Below are 12447 nucleotides of genomic sequence, written 5' to 3'. Positions count from 1 at the left end.
GCTTGACAATGGAATCTAATAATCATTTTAAACTGGTAGAAGTACGGGCTGCTGTGTGGAGGGGAAGCCCTGTCTTCTCTTCTGCATGTTAGTGTTACTACTTGTGCAGTAAACCAGATGCAAGAACTACCTGAAGCCTTTAGTATGCTTCTACCCAAAGCTTAGTAAAACCCTGGGGTAAGGAACCATGGGTTGCCTTATCTTTCAGCTCAATCAGTCCCTGATTTATCTCACCATTCATCTGAACAGCTACTATTTCTGACACAGGCTAGGGGAGCAAGAACACACACAGGCCTGTATATGCACATTCAGATTTGGTCAGCCACAAAGCCCTGGAGCAACTCTCGTGCAGATGATCCCGAGTGTTGGCACCAAGGGGAATATGTCCCCAGGACCGGCTGTTCACACTGGCACCACTTCCTTCACACTCCTGTGACCTGAGACATCAGAGTGGTCTAAGAGTGGACTGCAAAAGGCAGATCTTTCTGTAAATCAACTAAAATAGATGTAAAAACAGTCTTGGCCTTTTAACTTTATTTTTAAAAAAATACATCTGTAAAACCTAGTAACCATTTTTTTTTATGTTGAAAACTATGTTTAAACAAGTGTTGCTGTTTAGTTCATATGTTGTAAAGATTTCCACTTCTGCGTGAAAATTCCTGAATATATATCTTTCAGAGATAATCCATTTTTAAAAATAGGTAGCTGAGGCTTTTACCAAGAGGCAGAAACTTGTGGATTTACAGTGAAACCAATTCCAGTAGAAGAAAAATGAAACATATTCAGGTTCAGTGAATATACACAACAGCAGTGACGACTTCTCCACTAATAAAAGGTGGCACAATTAAACTGCTAACTTTTCCACTTTGGGAGTTTATCAAAAGAGGCTTGGACTTTAAATTAAAGGAGAAGAATCAATGATAAATTCTGCTATTACAGAATTCTCTTGTTCTCCACTTTCATCTGAAGCTCTCTTGAGAAAGGCCACCAGTTGCAGACCTAGGTGCAAATTGCCTTGTTCAAAAAGCTTTGACATTATGACAAAAAGGTGAATAAATATTGTGAAGGAACATGACTGTATTAGAAATTTAAGTAACTGAACTATGATAGCAGAATGGCTCAGAAAGAATTCAATTAAACAAAGTAGCTTTTGGTATACCAGGTACCATACAGAGGGTGCTAAAAGAGAGTAGGGCCAGAGCATGTATTATGAGCTGGGACTAGAAAAGAGAGAACAGTTGACAAACAGAAAAGAAAGAGAAAAAAGCAGCCATGGACAGTAGGAAGAAAACATGCAAAACAGGCAAAAACCTTGATGTTTTTGCAGTGAGCAAGATGACACAACTTCTACTGGCTTTTAAATAGATTTGAAAACACTACCTATTACAGCCTTTTGGTCCATTTTACATGAGAACATATGGTCTAAGCACTAACCCGATACAATTTGAAAGTAGCCTCGGCCTAAAAGACACGTGAAGTGGCAGCGGGGTGGGGGTGGGAGTGAAAAAGAGGCAAAAAGGAAGAGCTCCCCCATGCTTAAGTCTTCTGCCATTTGGAGATTCTCACTAGAGCCTACAGAGCCTGTGTTGCAGTGAAGACCCTCCACACAGCTGAGGTGAGTGAGTAAGTAAGCTCTCTGGTGAGCAACAAAGGAAAACATTTGCCATTACTTTTCTGAATCATCTGCTATCTATCTGGTGCCAAGCACTTTAAATCTGCTTCTGGTGACAAAGCAGGCAAACGCCACGGAGCACCCAGTCTAAAGAGGAGCCTGGAATTCCTCCCAGCTCCATCTGAGCCCAGTGTTGTAAATGAGCAGAAACGAAATTACCCCAGCTCATGCACCCTGAATATTCATTGCAATGAATGGCTCTTCTCCACACACCCCAGAGAAATTCTGGCAAGTATTTCTCCATTAAACAGTTGGCTCTATTATTACTCATACAGCAGTAATATGTTATCAGAAAAAATGTCCTGTAAGAGACACAAAGTACAGGAGATGTTGAGAAAGAACTACAAAGACAGGTAAAGAAAAGTCATGAACAGTGTATAAATACTTAACATACTCTTCTCCCAAGCACTACCAGGATATATATAAATGTCCGTGTATTATGTAGTGGCAGAGTAATCTGGCTTCATTGAGAGCTGGAGTGGAAGAAATAAAAAGAAAGGGGGAAAAAATGAGGATTTCACGAAACCTGAAATCTAAGATAAGAATAGCATTGGCAAATTGTATAACAGCTTCTTCCCTCTAGACTGGCCACAGGGCATTTGATTTTGGTGTCATTTGTTTTGAAGACCAGGCAGCCACAGGCCTTAACATCATAAAAATGTAGTCACAAGTTAACTGTTTCCCCTTGTGGTTCTTAACCAGGACTCAGGAAAGGTTCCATTTAAAAATCATTTTATTATTAACGTAATCTTCCCATTTAGCCAAGTGTGGGTCATGTATAGGAATGTCGGTAAATATTCCATTTGAGGATTCTTTTTACATATTTCCATCGATAAATAAACTCTGAATTCACATAAAAAAGTTAAACTTAAATAACTAATATATTTTTTTGTAACAGGCATACACTGGTAAAATATAAATACTCTTGTACTCAGCCTCTGCTCTATTTAGAGATAATAGTTAGCCACACATCACAGTTATTAACAACTAAAACCATAAAGTCAACTGAATTTCTGGCCTGGACTAAAAGATAGAAACAGAAAATTCACATTTTGACTTTGGGCCAAAAAAGGTTGAGAGGCAGGGAGAGAACAGTTTTATTAAAAATAGTCTGCTCTGCCACTGAATTTTAACTTATTCTACATTTGGTAGTTGATTCCATTATAATTTTATGTAACACTCAAGTATCAACACTAACAAAATATGGCACATCATCCATGAACAATATAATGATGTTTTAAAACTACCAGGGCAAAAATGTAGGCGGTTGAGTGATTTGGTTCTGGCTAGCCATTTCGTCCTCTCGGTCTAACGTTAATATATTGCAACATGTCACTGGTTTGGCCACTTTCCCACAAATGACTGGGTTGTGTTATCTGTAGCTCTAAAGTTTTTCAAACAAACCAGTTACCAGGCAGCCTGATACACTGAGTTTCCTCACTCAGAATTCAGACTGAAATTGTTTCATCAAGATGCCCTCTCAAAGGACTCTGGGAATGATGGTAAAAGGGACCACGGGGCTGCTGGCTTCCAGCTCCAGTGCCGTAAGGAAGCATTCAGTCGCGGCATCATCATTGCCTTGAGCCTGCAGCACCTCTCCCAGGCCATTCCAGACCTCATGGGCTGTGGAGTTCACCTGCACAGCATCTCTGAGAATCTTCTCAGCCAAGCTATAGCGCCCGAGCTGGTGAAGGATCAGAGCCTGCAAGAAAATGAAGGAAAAATGGTTGAGATTGGCCAACAGGATTTTTTTGAAGTTCAAGTGATCTGTAGCAACTGTGAAACAAGTGTAGGCAGCTCTTAGGTTCAAACTGTTCAAACAGTGTAAGGCTATATAATACTGGTGTTATTTTTTTAAAGAAATGACTTGGAGCTGGACTGGAGCAGACTACTTCACACCACCAAGGAGTCAAGTGGCTTTGGATACAAACCAAAGACACTGAAGTGCAAAAACTGAGTTAAACAACAAAAAAATCCATCCAATCACCAAAAATCGGTAAGTAACCAAACTTCTGTGGTGATCTTCTATGTCTGAAGTCCTAATAAAGTGTGTGCCCTAATGTGTTTGTATCCTGCCTGTGCAGCTCAGCACGCAGATAATGTCCTAAAACATCTAGGATCATACACAGCACCATCAACTCTCAGGGATGGCAGCACCAGAATCGAGCTCAGCCCAGTCGCCAACGGCAACCTGTGGAACGGGAAGCGTGCTGGCACTAATATTGCACTAGTGGTGTATAAAAGGTCCAACAGGCAGATATCTTCCTCAGAAGCTTCCTTGACACAGATTTTTTTGTCTTCCTCTATGGGATAGGATCAATTTAACATCGCACAACCCAAGAAGATGTCCAGGCCCATGTAGGATATGAGCAGTGGAAATCTCCATTCATCACATTCAGCTACGTTACTGTGCCAGGAAAGTCATGGAATGACCCAGTAAGAGAGCTTTATTCTGGAATGACAATAATCCTAAAAATGTTTGCATTTTGTATTACAGAATCGTAAGGTAAAAATGCTTTAGAGATCACACATCTTTGCTTTCCAGAGAGGCATCCTCATTCCATGTTTATAGACTCCTTGTCTTTATAGACTTCTCCCCTCCCAGCCCCCATTCCTCGGATGACAACTTCTTTCAACTCCCTCTATACATCTGCCCCTCAAATCCTTAATACTTAAGTGTCACTGGTTAAAAAGTACTGAAATTCTCTGCAACCCCTGAATTTTCCACCACATGTTTGTGGAATCCTGCCATCCAGGCTGACTTCAGCACAGACAGTTTGCTAACTACAGAGCAACAGAGTAGCCCATGCTCTGAAGAACAATACAAAGACCTGCAGAGTACTGGCAGGTAAATAAATGAATGCAATGAAGGCTAATTTCTATCAGCTTAGCAGATGTTCTTACATAAAGGTGCTAGAGGCTTTTCTGGTTTTGGATTTTTGGGTTTTTTTTTGAGCTATCAAGTGAGTCAGCATTTCCAGAGTAAGTGAACAGCACTTCCCATCAAAAAATCAGATAACTCCTCAGTTTGGTGTTTTTTCCCTGCAGAAAAGTGCTTGTCAGTGACTGGTATCAGAAGGAGGTGGAATATATAAAGGTATTTTGCATGCACCTAACCTTAGTAAAATTAAAATGTTTTTAGAGACAAGGTTCTCAAATTAATTTTTCTGTGCAGATTTGTGTATTTTCTACCAATTAAACTTAAGTTCTTTGAAAGTTGGTGATACTTTTTTTCCAAAACATGCCAGACTATTTTCCCTGCTTGCAAAGGATACAAGCTGTTCAAAAACAAAGGAAACAACCAAATTTTGCAGATACAAGCCTGTTGATGGGAACAGAGACACGTTATGTCATATCTGTCCTATTCTGTGTGGAAAAAATGTAGCTGAGTACTAGATAGCTGAATTTCCAGGTGATAGAACTAGAAAAAACGCTGGCTTTTTGCCTGCTGTTACACTTTTCTAAGAATATGAGTTATTTAGCACTAGTGAAGGAACTGCTCCTGTGCGGGCAATCAGATTGCATCCTGTACCTTCATGTTTTGTGGGCACAGCTTTTTAGAGGGAGAGTCTCTCAAAAGTCAGTCTTTCATTGGTGTCTCAGGCTGGGATGGTATGGAGACTCCTGCCTTGGGTAGCAGCACTGGGGGAAGGAGCTTTGCTTCCAAAGAATCAATGGAGAGAAAATTAGACTTGTTTCATGCAGAGAATCAAAAGGACAGTGCCATTTGGTCACGATAGCTGCAGGCCCAGCCCAAACAAATGATCTGTGAAAATACACAATAGCCTCTGATTCATTAACTCCCTCAGATTGATGGTCAGATATCATGCATTATGACTGTTCAGTTTGTAGATCTCCCTCCTGAATGATTTCATTAAAATTCTGAAGTAGAGAACATTTCAAATTGTTTGCAGTCTTTGCCTGACTTTGCTCTATCAAGCATTACACTGCATACCACAGGGAGAAGGAGCAGACATATCTATCATGCAGCAACATCCTTCAGTGACCTCGCACCATCACCCATCCAAGAAAACTGACCTCCAGTTTTCCAGCTGTCAGGATATGTTTGCTCTCTGTACTAAATCCTTCAGGAGAAAAAAAACCCAACAAACCAAAACCCAAACAAATAAACCCAACAACTCCTCAAACACTCCCAAAACAAAACTCTGCTAAGAATTCCCAGAAAAAATCAATAAAAGTTATTCCAGTCCTTCACTGTGTATTTTCTTTTGCTTCGTAACTGGAAATGAAAACTCCAAGCTACCAGTTCTGGCCTTTACCTATTTAGCAGCAGATGTACAGATGACATTTATTTACTGTATGTTAGATGCCGTGGCTTTATGGCTGGAGATAGCCTTGACCAACACATCAACTCTGCAGAAACACAGAAGTGTACTCAAGAGGCATATGGCTCACACCTTTAGGTTTGTATCTTAGTTTAAAACCTAAACAGAATGCCTTCTCTCTATATCCTCTTCCTAAATAGGCACATAAACTTTTAAAAAAAGTAAATATGATAGAGATTTTGGAGCCTGAATCCATTAGACAAACTGCTACATAATCATTTGAGTAAATAACAAGAAATATTAGTAGGAAAATACCCATTCTACAAAAGATTAGGAAAACACTAAGTTCCTAAGGAATTACACAAATCTAAGGCAACCTATTTGTTCCTCTTACATTTTAAAATGCTGCAATACTTGGACAGAAGTGTTTAAAACAACTGCTGGGCAGGAGAAAGCAGGATCTTTCCTGCTATTGCATCTCCTTCACTAGCTGTTTCTCATGGAAGACTGATAAATGTATGACATTTGATTCCAACACAGTTATGAAAGACTCTAATGTGTGTGGGCTGCTTCATTTCGCAGCTTGGTACAAATTTTGTTTCATTACTTTTCCCCACGTTTAGTTTGCTGAGAATTCTGGTGTTGTTTTGGTTTTTTGGGTTTTTTTTTTTTGGCCAACCACTGATCTGCCCTAAGTGTGTTAAGGCCTTCAGCCTCTCTCTGTATAAGGATGTCTTTATGTTGAAACTCTCTAAGCAAATCTTATTTTTCTTTTAGCGAGCTCTACATTGTAAAGGTTTATTTTGTAACTCAAAAAACTTCAACAGAAAACTCCTATTAGAAATGCCACAGGCAGAAAGTGAAAGGAATCTCTGAAGGAACAAAGAGACCTTTTTGTGGCATCACTGCAAACAGGGTAAACAGGGATCCATGCCTCCAGTTTGTTGGTATTTATGCCAGTCACTTTTAATAATCAACAGTACTCACAGATCTTGGAGTTCAAAAGCTCTCTGCTCACAAAAAGGTCAACAGCTCTTCAGAGTGCCCAGGCCATCGTTGGGGCTCAGAGCTGGGAGTAACAAGGATTTTTCAATTTCAGGAGACTACAGAGGCTGGCTTTCTAAAAGAGTATGCTGCCTGTGACAGGGAGGTACTGTAGTCACTACAAACAAGGTTGCACACAAGCTTTGTATCACAGCAGAACAAAACCCTCTAGGAATTAATAAAAAGGGGGAAAAAACTGCTTTCAACTTCTCTGTTACAAGATCTTGCCTGATTCTTTCCTTATCCAGTTTGGAGTCACAGAGTTTCCAAAGTTTCAGCCAAACAGGGCCCAACCTGGACTGAAGGTCCTTGATACCGTTGTCAAAACAGAAGGAACTTTTATTTATTGCTCAATATCTCCTAGGTACCTACACAAATACAGCCTAGAAAATACTTGGCTGAATAACCTTAATTTATACTTACCTTGCATGTGTTAAGGAATGGGGAATATGTCTTCTGTATTTTGGATACTATCTTGGAACTAATCATGTTTATTAACGACACATCAGAAGACTTATGAGAGTGATGACACAATTAGATATGAAAAAGTTAAGAGGATGCAATATAGAGAGCAACAGGCTGATCATGATAACCAGGATTGAAGAAATATAGCAAAAGTCAGCAATAACAATCTGGAAAATAACATTACAGTAACAAAGAAGTTCTGCAGCATGGCGGAAGTCTGTCAGTCAAGCAGTTTGAGAGAAGGACTTGGATCTATCAGGTAACCACAGGATGACAGTGTGAAAAGATGCCAGTGTAAAAAAGGAAAACTCAAGTGACATCAGGAGAGGTTTCCAGTAGAAAGACAACAGATACTTCAGCAACTGTGCTGCATACAGCTATAGCAGAGACTTCTCTGGTACCTTGTGTAGCCTTGTCTATTCAACAAAAGTAATTAAAACTGGAATAGGTACTGAAAATGACTACTGAAACAATCAATAAGAATCTCAATTTAGAAGAGGAGACTAACAGAGTTGGCTTGTTTAGCCTAGCAAATCAAAAGTTGAGGGGAGTTGAGGTTACTTGCCAAAAAAAACAGTAGAGAGAACAGAATAGAGAACTATTTTAGTTAGAGAATAATGTTGGCACAAGCATACATGTGTATAAGTTGGCTGTGAGTTTACCAAAAAAAGGTGAAAATATTCCTGGCAATTGGAGCAGAGAGGTTTTGGAACAGCCTTCTACTCACAATAGCAGGGTGCAAAACAGCATTAAGACCAAGCTCTACAGGAAGAGCTCACATGCTCTGGTGGTTATGAGGAGCAGTCTAGGGTGCTTGCTCTGCTCCTGTTCCAGTATCAGGTTCTCCTTCAATTGCATTGAGAGGGAAGAGAGTGAAAACATTTTCATGCATATATAATACTACTATTTGATGCTTGTGTTGTGAGAATGACTTTCTCTTTATTCCTTAGGTTACACTGAAGAAGCAGGTGCAGAGAAATGTCCAACTAATGAATACAAAGCAAAATTATGCTAGGTATCCAAACTTCTGAGAGAAGAAAAATAGTATGATAGAAGTAATGGATTATGAAATGTTCAAATCTATGAGGACTTTTTTAAAAACCAACCAACCAAACAACAAACCTCAAACCATATTCACAGTCTTTTGGGCACAGAAAGATGATGCGTAATTGAGTTCTCAAATGCATGTAAGACAAGATGTTTAATCAGCACTCGCTTCAACAGGACCTAAATCCTTACTGCACGAGGTTAACTTCCAGCATGTCATTACATATCTATCTGTATCCTAGATAGAAAAGATATCTTTAAAATTTGGTCTATGGTGATGGCACAACAAACCAAATAATTACAGTTAATATCTTCCTCAATAAGCCAGAATTAAATCTTAACATATATTGAACATGACAAAATGATTTTTTGGCGTAGCTATTTTTCCCCTTGCCATTCAACATATTAAGGTTATTTTTCACTAGCTAAATGTAAGCATTTTTAAAAAGGAAAACATTCAAATGAATTCTAATTTCCAAACGCAGCTTTATACAGTCTCCAAGTAAAACCTTCAGTTAGCAAACGCGTCATGTTTATTAATGAAATATTATCACTCAGAATCTGAGCAACATGATATAACAAACAAGTCTATGAAGCCATAATTGCTCAAATAAGCATATAGCATAGTCTTCACTACAAAGGTATCTTTTTTTCTTCTGCAAATGGGCTTTCTCTCTTTGCAAATTAACCTGTCATCACGATTAACTAAACAGTCAATGGAAAACACACATCTAGAAAAATAAACATGCGACAGAAATGGAAAGCTACTTAAATAACTCATTTCTGATTTTGAAAATATGATTAAAACTAGCCATTTAGAGAAGTCAAATAAAGTCACTTGTTAAATTTGCTTTTAGGCAAATGAGAAGGTAACATTCAAATTCTTTTCCATGGAATGAACTTTTTAGAAATGAAAATCACAATTATAACACATTGTATGTCTCACCAGACCGGAGCTTTACCACACAGTGATCCGCAATAAGCGAAAAAAACCCAAACAAAACCAACAACCAAACCAAAATGGTAACACTACACAGATCACTGTGGTTTCTCCAATGTGACTAAAAATTTCTGCTCAAGAGAGTTCGAGAGTTTCTTAAGGTTTAACTGTCTAACTACTTCTCCATTCCTCCTGGAAAATAAACAGTTCTCAATCTCAACAGAGGCACCACTTGAGATTTTTACCTTTATTCATTTGAAATCAAGAGGAACAATTCAATTTTCTCTAAGAAAACTATAGACTGTAGGTGGGAAATGTTCTCAAAAGCAATTAAATTTATTTCAAAGTGGAAAAAGATAAGGGGAACTTTGGCCATGTGTCTGTATTTTTGTCTTCTTCAGAGCGGAACTCCCAGCCCTGAACTCACGTAATTCTGCAGAGAAGGCAACTGATAACTGAGAGAAATGAGAACCATGAGAAGAAATATGTCTGACCTAAAACACAAATAGGATCAGAGATGCTCACCATGCTTAAGAATCACAGCCTCCCATCCTGCAAAGGATTCAACTACACACATTTGAGTTCTACCAGATATTTTTTTCCTAGTAGGTATTCTACATTACTTGTTTGCAAAAGAGCTTCTAAATTTGTATAATGCAGACCTTATTTAGCTACAGAATACCCCACAGAGCTAAAAGTTTCCCTTGCAAAAAAAAAAAAAAAAAGAAAAGCTACATGGAAACGTTATAAGCATATGAACGTGGAAACCAGACTGATTTTGCTTTGAATGACGACAGCAGAGAGACAAAAGGACAGTGGAAATATTACTTGTCTGATTCACTGGTGACCCGCTGAAGCTCAGTAAGGTAGCAGCTGCTAATGTACAATCAGATACAGAGCTATGCAGACATAGAAAATAATGATTTTTTTAAAAAAAGTTACAATAAAAGGCCTAAAGAACTGACTACATCCACCTCCCCAGTCATTCTGCCAGTTGTTTTATTTTCTTTTTTTAAACAAGTCCCAGTCTGCCTAAGAATCAACTTCCAACCACGGTGTGCAGAAAGACATGACAGAAACATCCTATCTTATCCAAACAACTTGAAAATCAAGGATTATGACCATAAACAGTTACAAAACTTAATATGCAATGTATGCATTGCAAATCCATATGCACTGTAATTTTAGCATCACAAAACTGCCCCTTGTTACATTCTGCTTTTTCAGCCTATTTTGCATGTGTTAAGGTGGCTGCTATTTTCAAACAAATCTATCAAACTTGAAGGTTTACCAGAGACTTGACAGTGTTATGCTATAATAATGAAACAGAAGTGTTAGCAAGGCAAAACGATAAGAACTTGTCATAATATATGGAAAAATAAGTAAAATTCTGCAATTCTGCAGCTGCTATTCCCATTCTCTGTGATAAAAACTCACATTTTAAATGTATTCTGTAAACAATATTTTACACTTAATGTAGAGTGAAAAGGTACATTATTTATACACTATGTTCTTCTATTTTTCTTTTAGGTGATGAATTTGTGCTGAAACATGTCCATCCAAATGACTTTGCACAAGAAATTATTTAACTCCTTTTGAAGGCATATACCAAGACTGTTGCATGTTTAGTCATTGCAAGCAATTATTTCCTGCAACTGTGAAAAAAATTGTGACACAGTGCACCAGTTTGCAACAAGCCATTCCATGAGATAAACAACAACAAAAATAAAAAGAAACAAAATAAAAGTAGCTCTGTCTGCTCTGACAGACGTGGATACATTTGAACACAGGGATTCTGTACGGTGTCCGTATTATAAAATTTCAAAGCAACTGTATTGATCACCAACACTTACAAGTAAAGATAATTTCCCATAAATTAAGTAAAGATATCATTTTTTTAATTGGAAAATAAACTGCAATGTAGATGCAATTTTGTTTCCAAAATGCAGGTTACAGAACTACTTCTGTTGTTTTCACTAATAATGCAATTACTTTAATAGTAAAAAGTGTGTTTCTTTAAACATGCTCAAAATAGAACTTTCTGTCAGCTCACTATGGATTCTTTAAAAATGAGGATAATCACCCGATAATACTACAGCTGATCTATCACTAAATCAAATCAAAGTAATTGATGACCAAATATGAACCCTGTGCCTGCAGCCATCCCAAAACACTGCCTGTTTAAGTGTCCCTTCTTACTTTGTGCCCCTCATTGCTTTTTCTATCCCCAGCACACCCAGAAACTGAGTTGTGTGCTCTGTGTTCAGCAAGCTCTCAACCCCGGTTTGTTATTCCTTCACCCTTCCCCCAATGCTAACATAACCCCCAAGGTATCCAGTTGCTTCCCCTGCTGCAAAACACTTGTTGCTAGGAGAATATCCTACTGCTTGGCAACAGATTTTTAAAACAACAACTTTGGCTTTGTTACTCACTGAACTTTACATTGCCAGCATGAAATAATGAAAGTGCGTGGTTGTTAGTACATCTTTGTATTCATAACCCCCTTGGAAATGACTGACCCCTTCCAATAGGGATCTGCTTACCTTTAGTTTGTTATTGTTCATACATACTGCTGTATGTAGTACATCACAACAATGCAGAAAGGTTCCAAATCGAAGTCTGTTTTTTAAAATTGCTCATTGTAGCCTTCCACCAAGATGGAAGGTCTTGGGGAACTTCTCCTCATAAGACATTATCTTTTAATAGTCTGCTGTAGTTTTTCCACTTTATGTGAATGTCCTGTCAGCTTACAAAAACATAACTTGGCTACCACAATATATTGCAAGAACTAATTAGACTACAGCAAGCACACTGGAAACAAAATACCTTACTGGCAGGGCTAAATAAGTAGTGACTTCAGAGATTACTTTTTAATCTCCATCTGAAAATTACACTAAAGGTCCTGTTTCCTATACTGTATGAACCCACTGTTCTCACTTCTCTGGCAAGTACTTCGTCACCACTGGCATCAGGGAATAGTAGAACCTTAGTCC

At 38.3% G+C, this 12447-nt stretch overlaps 1 protein-coding gene across 5 annotated transcripts in view; it reads right to left on the bottom strand.

Annotated features, from left to right (window-relative positions):
• Positions 1-2387: 2387 nt before the first annotated feature.
• Positions 2388-12447, bottom strand: part of TTC7B (tetratricopeptide repeat domain 7B) — a 137702-nt gene continuing 127642 nt past the window's right edge. For all 5 annotated transcript variants that reach the window (XM_061998365.1, XM_061998368.1, XM_061998367.1 and 2 more), the window contains one exon: positions 2388-3374. In XM_061998365.1, coding sequence (XP_061854349.1) covers positions 3153-3374 — 222 coding nt within the window. In that variant the 3' untranslated portion in view covers positions 2388-3152. The remainder of the gene's footprint in view (positions 3375-12447) is intronic.

The sequence above is a fragment of the Colius striatus genome, chromosome 6, assembly GCF_028858725.1.
Source record: "Colius striatus isolate bColStr4 chromosome 6, bColStr4.1.hap1, whole genome shotgun sequence".
Taxonomy (NCBI): domain Eukaryota; kingdom Metazoa; phylum Chordata; class Aves; order Coliiformes; family Coliidae; genus Colius; species Colius striatus.
Note: the sequence above shows the minus strand (reverse complement) of the source record. Positions and strands in the feature narration are given on the sequence as shown.